This window comes from Balaenoptera ricei, chromosome 5, assembly GCF_028023285.1.
Source record: "Balaenoptera ricei isolate mBalRic1 chromosome 5, mBalRic1.hap2, whole genome shotgun sequence".
Lineage (NCBI taxonomy): Eukaryota > Metazoa > Chordata > Mammalia > Artiodactyla > Balaenopteridae > Balaenoptera > Balaenoptera ricei.
The window spans coordinates 67,674,923-67,695,410 of NC_082643.1; the positions used below are offsets into that span (position 1 = coordinate 67,674,923).

Below are 20,488 nucleotides of genomic sequence, written 5' to 3' on the forward strand. Positions count from 1 at the left end.
AGGCTACGTGGTGAGGCAGAGCATGGCTCGCCTGAGAAATCTCGGTCCCCCAGGAGGGCTTAGCAGTTGGCACCAGTCGAACCAATGCTCTTCAAGTCTTGGTTCAACATTTGTCAGCAGGAGAGGCTCAGCGCCACCTTCTGGATGGGCAAAGGAGGCTCTCTGGTGTTTGATCAGCCTCCCCATTGTCCACAGCGGTTCAGTCCCAGCTTGTCTGCTTCACCAGCACAACAGAAGTCCTTCAGTTCATCGTACCCAACCTTCTCCGAGGCAGTGTAGGCATCTGTTGTTTCTACCCCAAGTGGCTTATCAAGTCTTCCATATTTCGTCAGAAGAGTCTTGGTCAATAGACTTTTCTTTATCCACTTATGCTTCCAATGATATTTTAGTGCTCTTTATGAGTGGAGCTGTGTTCCCAGCCTAACTTTCAGGACCTCTTCCAGCTTCAGGATACGCTGTATATCTGCTTCCCGCAGAAGGAGCAGACAGCTCCGTGGAGGTGGAGATGGGGCTTCCTGACATTTGGGTCTTCTTGAGGCATGAGCTTAGAAGGATTCAATCATGAAATAGTGGAAGAAACCTGCTTCTGTTCCCTTTGACATGAGGCCATAGAGAGAACTTAAAACTGACTTCTTTCCCATAGAAGCCAAGCAGGCGGTGTGAGGCTAGAACTTGGTCTAGAAAAGCGTGGGGAGGTTGTCTGGACCTCACATAACTGGGTGCACGCTGAGTGGAGCCACTTCTGCCCCGTCCTCTCTCTCACAGAATGGTGGCCAGAGAGCCGGAAACCCAAGGGCTTGAGGGAGTCAGTCGGAGTAGAGGGGGCATTGGCCCAGAATTTTGCCTCCATTTCTTCATCTGGAAAATGAAAGAGTTTCACTAATTATTCATGGAGAGCCCTCCAGCCCTGAACGTAGAAAGTCGCTGAGAAAAAGTTTCGTAGTCTTTTTAATACTTACAAGGTTATTATTACAACTGAGTTTTCATTTGCTCTGGTATTTGTCTTCAGGAAAGAAGCCATGTCTTATCTTATCTGACCAAAGTTAAGCGATCATGTTGAAACGCCCATTAATGTCTTAGTGTTTCTTTGTACTCGTTGCCCGGAAGTGAATACCACACATTTACGTAAATTCATCTTTCTCTCCATGTTCCTGCCGTCTCTCATTCGTATCCTTGAAGGAAAAAAGCATCCTCACAGGCCAGATTTAATGTGTTTACAGCCCTTTCTCAGTTTAAAAGTGAGAGAAGTAAATATATTTCCGGTATTTTTAGTTAGCCATTGTAGATTATGGTTTGACCTTTGGCCTTTGTCCCAGGACAAAGCCTGGAGAGAAAAGATTCAATGACCCTGGATATTGTTGTTTTATTTTTAGAGTCCTTGATATGAAAACTATTGTTTATCCCTCTGGGTATATGAAAAACACACAACACTTTAAAACAGCAAATTTGTAAAAGCCTGCTTTTACCCCCCCCTGTTATCTATGCCAGTTTTTCCTCCATTTTGCCTCCTGGATTTGTTTGTCCAATTTGGCTAAAATGGAAAAACCAATATTTTTGCTAAGGGGTATGATGAAGGCTAATAATATACCAGGATTCAGCATACTTACAGAAGATAGAAGCACTTTCTGTCTGCTTCTATTTCCTGAAATTTAACTCCCAATTTTTAAAATGAAGATTGCTCTATCAAACTTACAAACAGTTTCTGGCCGAAATACCAATCTCTGTCCTCCTGCGTCTTCTGACAGTTTCTGAAGATGTGTACAAGAACTTCCTGACCTTGGAGCATCTCATCTGTTACAGCTTCCAAGTGGCTAAGGGCATGGAGTTTTTGGCATCACGGAAGGTGAGACAAAGTATCTCTTCACATCACAGATTTGCAAATGAGGTGTTCAGTGCCAGCCATTGGTGTTTGTTTGGGACTGTAATTCATTCACCACTGCTGGAGCACTGTTAAGAGAGCTCTACTGAGGAGGCCCCATTTCTGCTCATTAAAGTGGTATTAGGAATTCGTGAAATTAATTCATGTGATAAATACCTACTAAGTGCAGGCAGTCTTCTGAGCGCTAAGGACACTGTGTGAGCAAATAGGCAAAACTCTCCACCTTCATGGAGATTATGTTCTAGTGGGTGGAACAAACAATATAAACAAGTGAAATGCCTGGTAGGCTAGATGGGAGTAAGTACTGTGGAGAAAAATCAGCAGGAAAGAGTTATAGAGTATACAGGAGCGTTATTTTCCTGTGGGCATATACCTCTCTGTTTGTGTACATTGATTTTAAACCAAGGGGACACGCAAGGCTTTAGGGGAATGTGCATTTGAGTAATGGCCTAGAAGAGGTGAGGGGCTGAGCCTTGCAAATATCTTGGCACAAGTCTGTTTTTCATTTCTTTGACATTCATCACCATCCATCAAAAAGTATTTGGTAGTAGCATAATTAGAAACCAGGAAGGACAGGCTTTAGATGAGAGCGATTGAAAGAGCTAAAATTAGAAAAGTAGGCCAAACAAAGGCTGAGGTGGGTACGTGACAAGTTACAAACATTCCAAAGGTTGTAAACACTGTGGAGGCACCCCTCGGTAAAATGGATGGTTTTACATTAAACAAGAAAAATTCAGATTAAGTATCAGGAAAAATTATCAGTTGACAGAATGCAGTTGCTGCAGCCTACCTGGGGGAGAAAGACGTAAAGTTTTTACTTTGTGTTTTTTTCCTAAATTAGAGTGAAATCCCTCACCCATGTCTTTTTCTGGAGTTTAAAGCTTGTCACCGCTTTCAGAGCCTCAGGATCTCCAAGGTTTCTGCCCAGGACCTCTTGTCTTCTGTCTTCCAAGGGGAGGGGAGAGAAGTGGGATCTTAGAGGATTTTTCCAAAGAGAAAGGCCCTTTGCCCTTCTTGAAGATTCTGATTTTATTTTATTATTTTTTAAAGGCCAGAGCCTGGCATTTAGTCAGGGTTCCTTCGATGGGGAAGGGAATGAGGGGTGGAGGGGGATCCTTTTACTTCCCTTGCATCTACCAGCTGAATTTCTTGAATACCACCTGGTTGCTTAAAAAAGGAAGCTCTTCGGTTCGGGGCAAAGTAGGAAGGACTGTGTTTTTTGGAGTCTCCTGTCTTGATCGATCACGCCAGACAATGTGCTTTTTAAAAAAAAAATTTTTTTTAATAGAATTTTTAAAGGTTACACTCCATTTGCAGTTATTACAAAATATTGGCTATATTCCCTGTGTCGTACAATACATCCTTGTGCCTCGTTCAGAGGAAAGTGCTCTACAGATGTGAGGTGTAAGGGGGTCCGTAATGCCTGGCTCACACATCACTCCTCCACTGACATAAGAATTCTCATCTAAGCCTTTCATTCATTTCTCAACGTTCCCCGAGACTCTTGTTCTCTTATAAATCTATCAGGTGGAGATAAAGCTGCTTAGGGTAGGAAGTTACATGAAGGTAGGGGGATACAGAGAAGAGAGAAACTGAGGAACAGAAAAGAATAGAAGGAAAGCCAAGGAGAATTCGCTTTTCCTTTTTCGTGTACCAGAGAATCCCCTTGACTAGTGAGAGGCTGAGAGTGCTTTCATAGACCTCCACGATAAGCCAGCGCTTTGAAAACAGGGTGAGCCCCACTGGGAATTGTTTCTCAGAGCTTGTCCAGCTTCGGTTACGTATGGAATAGAGAAACCAACAAAGGGCACCAAACCGAGGAGAGCCCCTTGTTTCTGATTTCCGTGCATTCATTCAAAATAAACCCCATTCTAGGGCCTCCTTAGAATAACACCTTTTAACCGTATATGGTGCCAGGCAAAAGGGACGTGTGGATGTGACCAGAAACACATTCTTAATTGTGTCCAAGAGAAGTCTATTTATGACTCCATCAGCATGCTATAACTTATTTAATTCCAGAGTCTGGGGCTGTTTATGGAATAAGCAGATGTGTGTCTCAATGAAACTTACAGACTTTTTTCCGGAAGAGTTGATAAAAGATGTTTAACCCAGTGCTTGTTAATCAGTTGGTTTTCTAATGTGGGTTTTTTTTTTTCTTTTTTTTAAACCATGAGGTCACAACAGATGTAGAAGAGATCAGTTATGTTGAGTCCTAATGCACACGATTCTTTTTGCAGTGTATCCACAGGGACCTGGCAGCGAGAAACATCCTCTTGTCGGAGAAGAATGTGGTTAAAATCTGTGACTTTGGCTTGGCTCGGGATATTTATAAAGACCCAGATTATGTCAGAAAAGGAGATGTAAGTTTCAGAGATGCACCCAGTGATCTGTTAAGTTGCAGAATTCAAACTCCTCTCAGCAAGCCTCAGGACCTGTGTCCAGGGACAATGGAAGCTTTTCCTTCAGATATGTGATAAGTTGGGTTCTCATTCCTTGTCTTCTACCCCCGTAGGCTCGCCTCCCTTTGAAATGGATGGCCCCAGAAACAATTTTTGACCGAGTGTACACAATTCAGAGTGACGTGTGGTCTTTTGGTGTCCTGCTCTGGGAAATATTTTCCTTAGGTAAGTTCCTTCTCTTTGTCCCTCCATCCATACTCCAAATAAAATGATAAAATTCAGTGACCCCAGTACGCCTTTCCCTCTCCTGTATTCCACCTTTATCGGATGAAACTTACTTGGAAGCTTTGGGTTGTAAAACCTAAAAAAAGAAAGAAAGAAAGAAAGGAACAAAAGATATATATGTGTGAAAATGTATTGAAGAATCAGGCTCAGGGCTTTCTGCAAGAGAAAATCAAATCAATAAGGCACCATTCCTCAGGACAGGAATAAAAATGCCGACGTAGAGTGGACTTGAGGACACGGGGAGGGGGAAGGGTAAACTGGGACGAAGTGAGAGAGTGGCATGGACTTATATATACTACCAAATGTAAAATAGATAGCTAGTGGGAAGCAGCCGCATAGCACAGGGAGATCAGCTCGGTGCTTTGTGACCACCTAGAGGGGTGGATAGGGAGGGTGGGAGGGAGACGCAAGAGGGAGGAGATATGGGGATATATGAATATGTATAGCTGATTCACTTTGTTATAAAGCAGAAACTAACGCACCATGGTAAAGCAATTATACTCCAATAAAGATGTTAAAAAAAAAATAATGCCCCATTCCTGTTTTATTCTAGGTGCTTCTCCATATCCTGGAGTAAAGATTGATGAGGAATTTTGTAGGAGATTGAAAGAAGGAACTAGAATGAGAGCTCCTGATTATACCACACCCGAAATGTAAGAGTTTACAAGTATTTTTCTATCCTCCTTCTTTGCTCACAAAAATTCTCCCAGCCTAGAAGACTTTCCATTATATGTACCTCCTTCGTGGCCCAGTTTGTGTCTTACTTCTCCCTTGAAGTCTTCCTTGATAATCTCAAGCACAGAGTCATCCTTCTTGAAATGACAGCACTTTATCTATACCAACCAGTCAGTTTTTACTAGATGTTGATTTATGATGTTTCCTTTTCTATACACACTTGATGCTCCAAGTGTAGGGTTCTGTGTTTTACGTAGTTTCGTATCCCTCTTTAGCATCTTGGCTCATGGTGGACTCTTTATAAATATTTACTCATTCAAGTGCTTATTTTCAGCATCAGATTAGGAGGAAAGAGGCGGTTAATGACATCAGTGTTTTGCTTCTCTAGGTACCAGACCATGCTTGACTGCTGGCATGGGGAGCCCAATCAGAGACCCACGTTTTCAGAGCTGGTGGAACATTTGGGAAATCTGTTACAAGCTAATGCTCAGCAGGTTTGTGACCTCCATCCAAGAAACTTCTACAGAGAGTACATAGGTGTCCAGGGCTCGTCTGCTGCCTAGACCTTCTCATGGCCACAATACTGTCCTCTCAGCCACTGAATCCAAGGAGCCATATTCTTCCAGATCTGAGCAGTAATGTTTTTCTAAAAGTCCTAATTACCTTTTTGACAGATGAGATCCTAATTCATAACCTGGGAGCTGATCACTTTTATTTTTTACTGATGTATATTGTGGTGTCTTCAGAGGCTCTTATAAAGTAAAAAAGCAAACAAACAACAAACAAAACCAAAAAACAAAGAAAACAAAACCTAGTTGATCAAGTGAATATCAACAGTGGACAGAATTTCAAGGAATTTTAAATCCATTCTTCAAGCAAAAACACATCTGAACCCTGCAAAATTGATGTTTTTTTTTCCCTCTGTAAAATCCCAGGCCCTCATAACTTCCATTGGAGGATTTTAGACTGGTAGCCTTTACTATTAGAAAGTTACTTAATCTCCAGTCAACACCTCTTACTACAGTGAATGGAAGCCAATTTCCTCCTGCTTTTCTTTTAAACAGGTGGGGGACAATGGGTCAACTCTATTTTTATCGATAAACCTTCCAAACATTTAGAGGTATCAAATTGCCCTTTATTTCTTTCTCTTGATGAAATAGTGTTAAGTTCTGCAACCTTTTCTCAGTAGACCCATTTTCCTGAACATTTACTGCCTTTCTTTAGACTGTCATCAGTTTTCCCATTGCCTTGAAGCGTAGACGCTAAAATTGGATGACATGCCCTTTAAAGGACCCAGCTCGCGTAGATAGGACTATGTGAAGAAACGATTTCTCAGCTCTGTGGAGCTCTGCCTGTTCTGTTCCATCTGTAACCACAACCCGTTTTGTCTTCATTATAGCCATAGTGCTCTGTGGTCCCCTTACTCATCTTGTTTTTTGTTAGATCCTTTAATATACTTCCATCTACACATAGCTTTTGAGTGCCCTTTTGTTTTTGACAAGCCATTTTTAAAGTTGTCTTAAAGTTTTACATTCAGATATGAAAGCCACATTCCCCATAAACAAGAAGCCCCAATGGCCTTTGTTTTTCATGGAAAGGCTCTTGAAGGACTGAAGCCATAACAATAGCACTGTGTGTTTATTGTTTCAGGATGGCAAAGACTACATTGTTCTTCCCATATCAGAGACTTTGAGCATGGAAGAGGATTCGGGACTCTCTCTGCCTACCTCACCTGTTTCCTGTATGGAGGAAGAGGAAGTGTGTGACCCCAAATTCCATTATGACAACACAGCAGGAATCAGGTACGGTCTAAGGTCAACATCCCCTGGGGGAGGGAGCTTCAAGGTCATCTTGGGGAAGGGGATGGAGGAAGGACATCGTGTAAAGTTGCTGCATTTCACTTGCACATTCACCCTTCGCCCTGAGAGGTCCTCCTTGAAGAGGGCCTGGGTAGGTGAGTCTCTTTCCATCTGTGGTCCACATTGCTGCCTAAGCTCTTCCTTTCAGAATTCTAAGCCCTGCAGCTGCAAATAGCTGGAATGCCACAGTTTGTTAATCTCCAGAAAAAGAGACCAATTTTACAAAGACATCTGTATTTAAATTATCCCCATGTACTCTTTTATTAATGTGAATTAAATGGCTTAGGAAAGATTCAGGAAGGAAGAGTTCTATGCATTTATGAAAACAGACCTTTGCCTCTCTGGCTGGGATACAGTGTGCCATGGGGATGCGTCCTGAGTTAGACTGGGCAGCACAACTTCAGAAGCCCATCCCAAGTCTGATTTTCAGCATTTTATTTGCATAATGGGACTGCTGGGCTTATTTAAAACACATGCACTGCCGTATTTTCCTGATTTGTAGAGGGGTCCTAAAGGCAGCTTTCTTTTTATTCTCTCCCAGCACCTGTGCATAAGGAAAGAGTTGGTATGGTTTCTACAATGTCATATTAAAATTGCCTTTTACTAAGCCTGGAACTACTTCACTTTGCTTTGTTTTGGGTATTTTCCTCCTGTAACCAGACCCCTGGCAGCATGAGCCCAGCCTGCCCCCTTGACTGTGCTCTGGCTGCATGGGGGGGCCATGGAGTGCTAGCCTTTGGCCGGGTTGCCAGAGGGCAGGTGGGGAGTCACGCAGGACGGTTTGCCCTGTGGACTTGCACAGGGAGGGCAGCAGGAACGCTGCCGTGGGAGAGAAGAAAGCTCATAGTGGGAAGAAGCCACCTCGTAAGCTGTCCATTCCATTTGTGTCAAGAACTTACAGCATTTTTAGGGCTTCCCTGGTGGCGCAGTGGTTGAGAACCTGCCTGCCAATGCAGGGGACACGGGTTCGAGCCCTGGTCTGGGAAGATCCCACATGCCACGGAGCAGCTGGGCCCGTGAGTCACAGTTACTGAGCCTGCGCGTCTGGAGCCTGTGCCCCGCAACAAGAGAGGTCGCGATAGTGAGTGGCCCGCGCACCGAGATGAAGAGTGGCACCCGCTTGCCGCAACTAGATAAAGCCCTTGCACAGAAACTAAGAACCAACACAGCCAAAAATAAATAAAATAAATTGAAAAAAATAAATCTAGTGGTTCTCAAAGTGTGGTCCTGGACCAGCACCTGGGAATCATAAATTCTAAAAGAACTTTCAGCATTTTTCAAAGAACTTTTTCTTACCAGATTTTGCCAAAGTTAGGCAAGGTAGATACTATTACCTTTTGATGTAGATGTTGAACGTGAGTGTCAGAGCAGTTACCTGGGGAGAATACAATATTGTGGTTAAAGATCCAGATTTTAGAGTCAGATGGAACTGGGTTGGATTCTCAAGTCTGCTCTTCGCAGCTGTGACCTGGGGCAAATTTTCACCGTGACCCAGGCATGGACACTGGTGTTGTACAAAAATGATGACTTTGAGAATTACATGGTATAATGAGTTTCTAAGTGCCTGGCACCTAGAGAACACTCAATAAATGATAGCAATTAAGTGAGCTGCTTAAAATCACATCCCTGGGATGAATCCAGTTCCTCTGATATCTAACTCAGGGCTGTTTTCTCCCATACCAAGGAGGGGGCCTCAAAGAGAAAGAGGAATGAAATGAAAACCTATAGTTCCACCCCAACGTTTAAAAAGTCCTTGTTCAAGTTCAGCTGGCCTTCTGGTGTGGTAATTATTCCTGAAACACTGTTGCCTTCTGCGTTATCAGAAAGCCATTTGATCGTGAGCTGTGTTCCTTGGGTTTTTCTGTGACCAGGTGGGGTGAGGACCTAAGCCGGCAGCCTGTTGGCTTACTCAGGCGCTTTGCGTGTGGTGCCGAGAGTCGATGAAGTCACGTATGTGTAATGGAAGTGCCAAATGCGATGCTGGATCTGAAACAGGGCTGCCAACATGTATCCCCAGAGGCGTGGACAAATGCGACACCACACTCCCAACACAGGCCTGGCTCCTATTTTCTGTCTGTGATTTTTGAATTGGTCTTTCCAGTCCAGTTTCTCTTTTATCCAGCTGTAATTTGAAAACTAAAATGGAAATTGGAATCGTTTGTCTGCATCCCCACTCGACCCCCTCCACCTTTTTGCCTTTACTAAAAATAAGGCACCACGATCACATTTTAATCGTCCAGGTTAAAGAAAAGGTAGAATCGAGGCATCTGCACACAGCACATTTCACTTGGATGCTCTCTTGTGTTCTGCTTCCCTGGGGAAGAGGAAGTGAGGCTGGGGTGCCTCTCAAGGGACTTGTGCTCTTATCTTCCAAGAGCCAAGGAGTCTTTCTCACTTGCTTCCTCATAATTTTCAATTTCATTGCATTATAAATAGAGCTGGACAGAGACATCCCTGTGGGAGCCAACCTCCTGATTTTTTGCCCCTTTATTTTTAAAATATTTGTTCAGCATTTATTTAGAGAAGAGGCTGAGAGATATGTGGGGGAAGGGTGAGGAGGAAGGACCACTAGTGTCTAGACTTAGGTTTGTCTCTAATTTCCCCTGTGGATCAGCTCTGGCCCCAAGTTTGCATGCTTCCTGCAAGAAAACACATCTTAATTGGACTCATCATTCTTGGAGGGCAGTTTGGGGACCATCTGCAGTTGCTCCACCAATTCCCCTGGGAATTTCACCTCCCACTCCAAGCAGCTTATCAAAGATTTCTTTTCAATTCTCTCCCAGAGAAAGGTTCTGGCACATACCTTTTTTTTTTTTTTTCATTTTCGTTAATTGCTAGCGATGATTTAAATGCTCCTTGTAGATTGATGCCTGGGACAGCCTGCTGGCTAGATATTCCTGAATTTGGCTCTGATATTAGACTGCTTGAAATGAAACTGTCCTTTCTGCACCTTTTGTCTATCTTTTTTTTTTTAACATCTTTATTGGAGTATAATAGCTTTACAGTGGTGTGTTCGTTTCTGCTGTATAACAAAGTGAATCAGCTATACATGTACATATATCCCCATATCCCCTCCCTCTTGCATCTCCCTCCCACCCTCCCTATCCCCCCTCCCCCCACCCCGCCCCACCGCATGGTCAGTGCACACATGGGAGAGAGCAGGGCTGTGCGCATACTAGGTGCTCAGTAAAGACTTGGGCAATCTTTACTTCACTGCTCTCTTCTTCCTTCTCCTTCCTAATGCTTTTCCAAGGGCGTCAATGTGGAATAAGGTAAAAACAAACAAAAGCAACCCTGCATGGGCTCTAGAAACCTAAGTTTGAACCCCAGTTCTAGCTCTTTCCTCCCTAAGCCTTAGCTTCCTCATTTCCATATAGGAAATAATGAAAACCTATTTTGTAGTTTTGTGAAGAGCAGTTGCAATGATGTCCATGAAAATGCCTTGTCAACTGTGAAGGGCCGAGCAATGTTTATTATTATTGGGCTCAGAAATCAAGGAGCTGGCCTTTCTAAGGCAGCTGCATTACAGCCCAAATACCTCTGGAATCTGTCCACTTCTCCAGACCTTGTGGGCATCACCTTTCTTTAGTCAGGCTGCTCTTCTTTCTCCTAGATAATTGCAACAGCCTCCCGATTGGCCTCATGGCCTCTGGTCTTACCCTCCTCAGCCCAGAGTCATCTTTCTAAAGGGCGTATCTGACTTTGTCAATCTCCTGCTTAAACTCCTTCAGTGACTGCTCATTGCCCTCAAGATAATAATCCAGATATTCCAGTTATGTGATTTTGGACAAGTTCCTTAACCTTTCTATGTCCTAGTTCCTCATCTGAAGTTGGGATAATGATATCCACCTAGAGAGGTACCATTTGTGGAGATGCCATGAGACAGTGGTTGAGGAGCATTTAGCACAGTGCCTGGCACGTGGGAGAGTCTCAATAAAGGATTCCTGAATGAGTGAATGGATGAATGAATGACTATGGTACCAATAATTTTTGGTAACCACCACTTTTAGGGACTGGACTTAGGAGAAGTAGGCTTTTCTCTCTACTTTACATCATGTCCTCTTTCCTGTGGAGTTTCCTGAGTGAGGATGTCATTGGTGAACCCCGTTCTCTCTTCTCTGTAAGAGGAGGAACCAGCCTCCTGGGGCAGGGGAGGGAGACTTAGTTTCCATTATCCTTCTTTGCCCAGATGAGTCCTCTCTTCACTTGATCACAGAAAACACACGGAATATATAATATATCCAGAAGGCCGTCTAAAGTGGGAAGTATGCTGGGATAAGAGTGAAGAGTGAATTTGCTGTCCCTTCCCATGAAAAGGACTTTCCTTCTCTCCACTTGGGCTGATTTTAACAGAAGATCAGACTCACCCAAAGTCACATAGTAGGGAAGGAACACCCTTAGGGAACAGGTGATGTGTTGTTTTGATGTGACTAGTCCAATCCTTTGGACTCCTGAAAGAAACGTGTACCCTTTGGAATTCAAAGGAGGAAAACAAGCTTTGGTTGATGGTGCATCATTCTTTCTAAGACCCCCTTATCAGCCACCAATGATTCCCCTCATTCATCCTCCAGATATCTTTGTGCGTGAGGAAAGGAAAGCTCTTGCCAGTACATTTTAAAGATGGAGCAATAGGGGCACAGAAATATATTTGTGACTTTCCCAAGTCTGTGTAGTTCGTGGTAGACTTTGAAATAGACAGAATACCTTGTGACTCTCGAACTACACCCCCAACTCTGTGGGCTAACAATAGGAGATTCAGCCCACCTGCCCCTGTACCCATTACGCCTCTATTACATGTAGAGGAAGGTTATCTCCAGACCTTGCTGGGTTCAGCATCCTTTACTGGAGCCAGGTGAGATTCAGTGAGATCTGCAGGTGTTTCCTCTGCCCATCTTTCATTGACTGGTTGTTCTGTGGGCATTGTCTAGAAAACTTGCCTAGGAGATGGCCAGAAAGCTGTGAAACACTCAGTAATATGCCGAGAGCTCAGTGGAAGAATCACAGGCAATCAGCAAGCCAAGCAGAAGGCAGCTGACCACTGAGTCTGCTGTTGTTGTCTTCAGTCCAGCCCTGGACCTCAGAAGTACGATTCAAAGGAAAAGGGGCTCATCTAGGCCCCTCAGTTATATTATACTTTTAAATGGACTTTCACAGGAAATTAAGCCTTCAGTGTGTGCTAGCAGAGAAAGACTTTTGTTTTGTTTTTCTTTTTCCAAAGGATGTTTTGAAGGTCGCTATTAAACTTGCGGTTGAAAGATAATGAACTTAGGTATCACTTGTGGAATCTGCAGCCAAATATACCACCACTAAAATATAAATATTTGTTCTTTTGCAGTCAGTATCTGCAGAACAGTAAGCGAAAGAGCCGGCCTGTCAGTGTAAAAACATTTGAAGATATCCCGTTGGAAGAACCAGAAGTAAAAGTAATCCCAGATGTAAGCACATCTTTTAAAAATAGTCTTAGAAATAATACCAAATAATACCAAAGGTGAAACATTAGCTAGATAAATATTAACCTAAGCATTAGAGACTTGGAGCCTCATTATAAGGCTGTCCTTGAGGGTATGTGTGATGGGGTCATTACAGCAATGGAACTTATTGGGCCCCCTTGGTTTTTCCATAAGCAAAGCCCCTGGTCTAAGGTTCAAGACAATCCAGCTTCATGCCCAATTCCACTCAAGTGTACATAGATAGCATCATTGTGAAAGAGGGATAGAAACGGGTCTCCTCGGCTTCTTCTTCCTAAATTTCTCTCTTCTTCCAGGCCTGCGTCTATTTCTTGGAAGCAGTTACTTCCTTTTGTAGCCTGCACGGTTTCTGGCTATGATACCTTTACCTGCCTCTGCAGAACGTGGGAATGTTGTCTGATAGATGGGTTAGGAAATCAGTTTAATTAAGTAATTTTTCAGTGTACACAATCAACTATGCCATCTCATTGTCTCTTAAAAAGGACAACCAGACGGACAGTGGTATGGTTCTTGCATCTGAAGAGCTGAAAACCCTGGAAGACAGAACCAAATTAGCCCCGTCTTTTAGGTAAGGCTCAGCCGAAATAGAAGGACACATTTCAACAGGAATTTTTGGAAGGAACTTAGGACTTTGAGCGTAGGTGCAGAGTTTTCCCTTTTTGTGTCTTTGTTGGTTGGGCAAATTTGCATCAACCTAACTAATAAAGAATGGAAACAAATCAAACTAATTACCTGGCAAGTCTAAAAAAGAATCTGAAATAAGAGGATTTGGTCAGTTTTCATGAGAATTTATGAATACTAGGGGATTTTTGAGCATATTTACTGTGGTCAGTGGTTTGTGTGGTACTGGCTAAGTAAGAAAGAGGTCATTGGATGTGATCCTTAAAACTATTGAGATAGTTAAAATCTTTGTGCACTCTACTCTGAAGAATTTTCAAACTTGAACAGAAACGGGTACACCTGTCCTTATGAAATACAATGTATAAAGAAGCCGTTATCTATTTGCTTAAGATACTTAAATTTTTTTGGCTGAATTATTAAGTACATAATTGTGGGAAAAATGCTGAATTTGGTTTTGAATATTTCTTCCATGTGATTCTGTAGGAATTGGTAGCTGTTTTGAGTGGATATACCCGCTTTTAACTTAACAAATAAATAAGATTCTGTATTTATAAGAATATTGGGATGCAGAGTAGTTATTTATTTGCTAGCAGGTTCACTCTAGGTGAGAATAGAGAAGACTTTGATCTGCTTATAATCGAACTGTTGGATAAAATGGGACCCCCCCTTGGTATCGAGTGATGCTCATGTAAAACAAACAAACAAACAAAAAACCCATTAAAATGTGCCCTTGTGCAATTTCATTGTCTGCCATAGGCCCAGGATGAGAGACTGTGAGAGCCAATCATATGTTTCATTCACTGATTCCAATATATTTGTTCAGCAATGAATAGGTACCATGCCATTGTCTGAGACACTAAAAAGCTCATCTTATTGAGGTTGAATTGAAAGAAAAAATGTATATCTAGTCATTTGAAATAACTTTTAAACCATATATGAACACGGAGTTAATAAAATCCTTTTTTGCAGTTTTTAACGTGAATAGCTTGGTAAAACACCTACTAAGGGGGCAAAAAACCCCACACTTCAGAATGGCTTAAGCTCTACATAGCCTACACCAAGCTACAAAAAGCCTTTTTAAGCTTCTTTTCTAAGCTTGGACATGATTACCGTCTGTCACGATTCCACGCCATTGAAAACATTCCCTAGTTGCTGCTGAGTGATCCAGGTCCTCCGTCCTTCCAAAGAATGTGGGTTTGATGAGTAAAAAGCACTTTTTGACATGTCTGGCTTGATTGCACACACACGGTTCGACTTACTAAAGTTTAAAGTTGCTCAAGAACTTTATTAACACCACCCACAGGCCTTGTAATCCCTTACTTGACAGTGTGGGGCAAGCACTAGCGGACTTTCAGAGCATCCCACTTTCGCTCCACATCCTGAAAGAGTCCCTTTGGCTCCTATCCTTGTATACAAACTTGTCAATCTGCAAGGCCATAAAAAGGTTCCATTGGTTGGAGCCTTCACATAACTCAGGAGAACCGCCTTTTATCTCGTCTCGGGCTTGAAAGACTTGGACCTGAATAAGAGGACTTATCTGAAACTCCAAATTCACGCGAGTACCTGAAAATAGACATTGTCTGAGTGAGGCTGCTATGTTGATTAACAAGTGGGAGGGAGAGGGACTGGTGTCTCCAGGGAGATGCCAGCCCACACGGGGTCGGGAACGGGGTTAGGATAAGATGCGAAAGAACTCCCTTCTCTCTGCCGACTCATTTGGTTGCCATCTCTTCTGCAGTGGAATGATGCCCAGCAAAAGCAAGGAGTCTGTGGCATCTGAAGGCTCAAACCAGACGAGCGGCTACCAGTCGGGGTATCACTCCGATGACACGGACACCACTGTGTACTCCAGCGAGGAGGCGGAACTTTTAAAGCTGGTAGAGATGGGACCGCAAGCTGGCAGTGCAGCTCAGATTCTCCAGCCTGACACTGGGATCACACTGAGCTCCCCTCCTGTGTAAAAGGAGGCACCCACGTCCCCCAGTCCTGGAAATCACATGAGAGGTGCTGCTCAGATTTTCAAGTGTTGTTCTTTCCACCACCAGAAAGTAGCCACATTTGATTTTCATTTCAAAAACAAGGACCTCGGACTGCAGGGAGGCAGTCCTCTAGGCATTTCCTGAGAAGATGCTTGTGACCCAAGAATGTGTTTGCGTCTTCTCCCGGTGTTGACCTTATTCTTTTAAAAATTCATTTAAAAAGCATGTCTGATGCCCCCTAATGAGGGTCGCCCCAGGGGTTACAGCAAAAGAAGTTCAAGAAATGGCTTCATCCTCCAAGAAGTAGCAGTACCGGGGGAGTTGACACCTCTGTAAAACTAGAAGATAAACCAGGCAATGGAAGTGCTTTAGGTGTTGAAGATGGGAAAGACCTTTAGGGCTGAGTCCATCTAAGAAGCTTTGTTTAGGAGATGGGTCCTGAGCCAAGTCTTATGTGTGGGGTTTGGATTGATGGAAAGGAAGATGCCGGCTTGCTTTGAGGATGCACTGGAGGCTGCACATGCGTTGCGTTGGCTCCGGTGGAGGTGGGCATAGGGTCTGTTAGGAAACGTAAAGGCTTCATACGAGGTGACTGGTTTCAGAAGGTTGCGTGCTCTTCCCATTTGGGCTAAATGAGAGTTCCTTGTGCTGTTTCCGACTCCTAATGAGAGTTCCTTCCGGACTCTTACGTGTCTCCTGGCCAAGCCCCAGGAAGGAAATGATGCAGCTCTGGCTCCTTGTCTCCCAGGCTGATCCTTTATTCAGGACACCACAAAGGACACTCAGGCTGTCTGTCGCGTCGAAGATTTCTGACTGTGTAAACCAGCTTCTGGTTTCTTCTGGATGAACACCGACAAGTCTGTCCTGATGTGATATGTCTGAGCCTGAATGCAGTAGATTCAGTATCAAGCTGTGGTGTCAAAGCTTCAGGAAGAATATTACTCTCTTGTTCCTTCTCCCCTCTCCATGCCTTCCCCCTCCCTTCAGTATTTTCCTGACCTCCCGGCCAGTCAGTATTCTAGTAATTTGGCCTCTACACCCTAGTAAAAGCTGATTTGGTTTGTTCACTCTCTGAGTAATTATTAGCCAGATTTCAAAATTACTTTGTAGCCAAAGTTATAACAACAACTATTGTATTACTTAGACTTTTAACATGTAAAGCTCTTTCTACTGGTTTCTGCCCTTGTTCTTTCCTTTTTAAAAAAGAAAATGTATTTTTCGTTTGGTACCATAGTGTGAGATGCTGGGAACCATGACTATAAAACATGCTATGGCACATATATTTATAGTCTGTTTATGTAGAAACAAATGTAATATATTAAAACCTTATATTATATATAATGAACTTTGTACTATCACATTTTGTATCAGTATTATGTAGCATAACAAAGGTCATAAAGCTTTTAGCAATTGATGCCATTTTATTAAAAAAAAAAGTGAAAAACTTGAAGTAATCCCTTTGCCAGGTTGCATCACTGTACCTATCATTTCTCTCACTTCTAGAATGGAGGAGGGGGAATCAGACATCATTTCCATATGGCTGTTTTTTATGTTCACTTGTTCCCTTATTCTTCTTATGAAGGATATTTTCATTAAATGTTTATATACTTTTCAAACCAATAAATGTATTCTTAGTAAAAAAAAAAAAATATAGTGGTATAATACTATCACAGCTGTTTTGAGGGTAAATATTTCTGGCTTAATTGCTTCTACCCCTCCTCTTCTTCATTACACAAATAATTCACACACACATATGCACTCTTGTTAAATTCCAAGCACTTCTGAGATTCTTAAAACATGGACTGAGAGATACCTGATAAATACTCCAACAGTATTTGTTGCTCGCTAGTAACCCCTGTGCCTGTCAGAACAGCCAACCATGAAAATCATGGGGCGAGACATCCCGAGACAGGTGGCCAGACCTGGCAGCGCAGGGAAGCATGGAGCATATCTATAGTTTTCAATAATGCTTTACTCTATCCTTGCAGTGTCAGAACCTCAGATCCAACATTGCCATTTTAAATGATTACTTTTGCCTGAATTCAGTGAGTGGAATTATCCAAAGATCATTGACGCCAAAGTGTGGTCCTACTCTTTCTTCGTGGGATTTTTTTATACAAGATTTTGAAACATTTATATAATCAAAAAATATGCCTTTTTTTTTTTAATGTCTTCTGGGTTTTTTAATCATATTGAGGAAGGTCTTCCCAATTCTAAAATAACGCAAAATTCTAAATTGCCTTCCTTCTTTTATTACATTTCAATCCATTTGGGATTTATTTTTGTATATGGAGTGAGGTAGGGATCTGGCTTTGTTTTCTTTAAGCGGCTGTCCATCATGGCAGCATTGTTTATTAAATATACCTCTTTTCCCCTGTGCTTGGGGAAATACACATTGTGCCATTTTTCAAACCCTATCATCTCACTGAGACATTCTGCACAACTTTATGATGGAAAAGAGGGTGCCTCCGGGTGTGTGTGGTTCCTGGGCACTGCACTTACAGACTGGGCCATTGGCTGGAGTTAGTGGAGTAGGGTCTTCTGACAGATGTTAAACTGTAGGTCACGCCTGGTCTTGTCTTTCCTATTGTTACAGTGTTGTCCAGTAAATGAATGGCAGAAGAGTCTAGGTTATTCAAGATGGAGAAGACCTCATAGACAAACAGAATTTTCTTCATTTGAGGAAAAAGAGATTTTATTTCTCATAAGCGGCCCCTGGCACTGTTTCCAATGCCAGGAATTTGGATTCATTTGAAACTTCACACTTCATAAAGAAATGCTTTCAGCACCTCAGGCAGAATAATTAAGAGGTGAGGTTTGGCCCTCTCCTTCTTCTCTTTTCTGTTTTCCACACCCCTTGTTCTTAGCTCCTTTTCTCTCCTCATTTGCCCCTGTATTGAAGAGAACGTTGTAGCTTTTTAAAGTGCTTCCTGCACGGTCTCATTTTCAGGGCTTTCACTGAAGGTATTTGGTGTGTTTTAGGTGAGGCCACACTGTCGCCCCTTGGCTCCTGACCTCTCTCATTCTCTCCCTTGACTTGCTTTGTTCTTCTCCTTCTTCTCAAACCCCTTTGTCCCTTCTCCTTCTGTTTCTCTCTTTCCACTAAACTTCCTCTCCTGTGAACCCTCCCCCCAGCAGCCTTTCTCCTCAACCACATCACAGGAGAGAGGAGAGTGGTGGGAAGTTTAAGTTCATTACCCCTGGACTAACTATTCCTATCAACGTCTGTTTCAATGAAAGAAGAAAAGTAAAAATCTCAAATCCACAACTTTGTAGTTAACCCATTTTCCTGTCTCCCCTAGTATGTCTTTCTTTCTGCCTCTCACTCGGATATTCATCACCCACATGGTAAAATGTAGGCAAACCCAGAAAGCTAAAGCCTTTCAGTGAGTAACTCTTGATATAAATCTTTCCACATTTGTGTGCCCTTGTCCCTTAGGGATAGTAGGCATGTCATGTCCATGCTTTCAGGTAAGGAGTGAGCACAGGATCAAGGGGGGTTCCAATCTGCTTTTATAAAATTCCTTTTTCTACATGAGTCTCTCCCACATAAGGGTTTAGACATAAGTGGAAGTCTGGGCAGTCTTTGTGACACCAATATTAAGTCTGATTTTGGCGGGGGAAAGTTACAGAATGCTCCTAGGTAATAGAGGTTAAAAAGGTAAAATAAAGCCATTTGCTCTAGTTTCGATCAGAATGGAGAGAATTAGAAGAATCTGGGAGGAGCAACTCAGAGAGAAATGTAAGTTGGCCTGAAGTTCTGGAGCTAAAGTGGTAGAACATACCAGGCTCAGCTGAGGTCTGACTCAGAGATAAGAGCTCTGAGTTAGGAAAGAAGTATTCTAAGGAAGACTATTGATAAGACAAGGATTACAGTAAACTGTGACAGATACTTGACGAGTGAATGTTAATGAGAAGATATCAAACTGTATCTTAGATTTTATTTTCTTTACAACACAACATATGACCTTTATGTGACTTCTTGATACCTGTAGAACAACATGACATTCAATAGTTTCACTCATAGTTTTTGGTTTAAAAATAAAAGAATGAAAACATATGGTTTGATTTTTTATGTTAGTCTCACCTTTTGTTTATTCCGAGTACTTTAGAACCTATGATCAGTGTACTTACCAGTAACTGGTGACAGCATACCCCCATACTATACTATAATTGCTAGAAGCTCTCAACTTTTAGATACACTGGCATAGAAAAAGGGCAGGGAATAAGAAAGCTGTCCTTCGCTCCAGCTGTATTCCATTCTTTGCTCTCTGTCCTCTCCCTTCTTCAGGGAGTGACGTTTGTGGGGGGCAGGGGGTGTGGAATAAGGCCAGGAAAGTGAGTGGAGTTCTTCAGTGTGAAGGATACTCTCAGTGGCTGACTCTGATCCCATGTGTACTTCACAGGATATGGGGTAAGAAATGACTCATCAAGAGCCCTCTGAACCATTGTTATGGGGAGAGGTTTCATGGGAGCCTGGTGCTTTGCATGGAATCTCTTTAAGCTCAATGTCTTATCCTGATAAAGGGGATTGAAAACATTCCGTTCATTGCCACAGAGAGAACAGAAATGGAAATGAAAACCCAGATGCAAAGTAGAGAATTCAGGCTGGATACACAGTGAGCAACAACATTCCACATTCATCCCCCAAGCTAACAAGAAAACTGGCAGACAGGAATCCTGCAGCACATAGTGGGGAAAAGCAAGGCCCTCCAGAGAAATCAGGTACCAAAGATTCAGCCCTTAATACTAAACTTTAAGCAAGTAATATTTATTTGTTTGTTTATATTTAACTGTACTTTAAAAATGCTACAATGTGCCAGACACTCTTTTGAAAAGAGTTTATTAATATTAACTCATTGAATTAATAGGGACCCTAAAGCAAGATGTAGGCATCACAATGTAGATTGGGTGGCAATCTCCTCCTTTTATGTAGGAGACATAAAGGGATCCTCACTGATGGTTTCTACAAATGTTTGTTAGGCATTTACTGTGTGCCACGCACCTTAGCAGACAGTGGTCAAAACTGTTTTCTTAGCTGCTTGGGTTACAGGTTATCAGCAGAACCCTAGAGAGGAGGAACTCCAATCTTGTTCCAGAACTCTCTACAGATCCTTATGGTACCCCTTTAACAAACTGAGCACAGTTCTCATTATTGGCTCATTCTTCATTCAGTCATTTTTGAATAAAGATCTGAGTTCAAGAACCCTTCTAGGTATTGTAATACATAGATTCCACCATGGGGGGGGGGGCGCTTAACCTGACTTCAGAGTCAGGATGCTCATGGGAAAAACCAGATAAGAAGCCTTCTGACAGAAGGCTG

The 20,488-nt window shown here is 42.6% G+C and overlaps 1 protein-coding gene across 3 annotated transcripts in view; it reads left to right on the plus strand.

The window, feature by feature from the left end:
• Window positions 1-19,123, plus strand: part of KDR (kinase insert domain receptor) — a 60,221-nt gene extending 41,098 nt beyond the window's left edge. For 2 of the 3 annotated variants that reach the window (XM_059922963.1, XM_059922961.1), the window contains 9 exons: window positions 1,746-1,843; window positions 4,117-4,239; window positions 4,392-4,503; window positions 5,117-5,216; window positions 5,627-5,732; window positions 6,889-7,040; window positions 12,433-12,532; window positions 13,048-13,133; window positions 14,925-16,619. In XM_059922963.1, coding sequence (XP_059778946.1) covers window positions 1,746-1,843; window positions 4,117-4,239; window positions 4,392-4,503; window positions 5,117-5,216; window positions 5,627-5,732; window positions 6,889-7,040; window positions 12,433-12,532; window positions 13,048-13,133; window positions 14,925-15,147 — 1,100 coding nt within the window. In that variant the 3' untranslated portion in view covers window positions 15,148-16,619. Of the gene's footprint in view, window positions 1-1,745; window positions 1,844-4,116; window positions 4,240-4,391; window positions 4,504-5,116; window positions 5,217-5,626; window positions 5,733-6,888; window positions 7,041-12,432; window positions 12,533-13,047; window positions 13,134-14,924; window positions 16,620-17,761 lie in introns of those variants that run through there. The other variant, XM_059922962.1, reaches the window with a different exon arrangement.
• The last annotated feature ends 1,365 nt before the right edge of the window (window positions 19,124-20,488 follow it).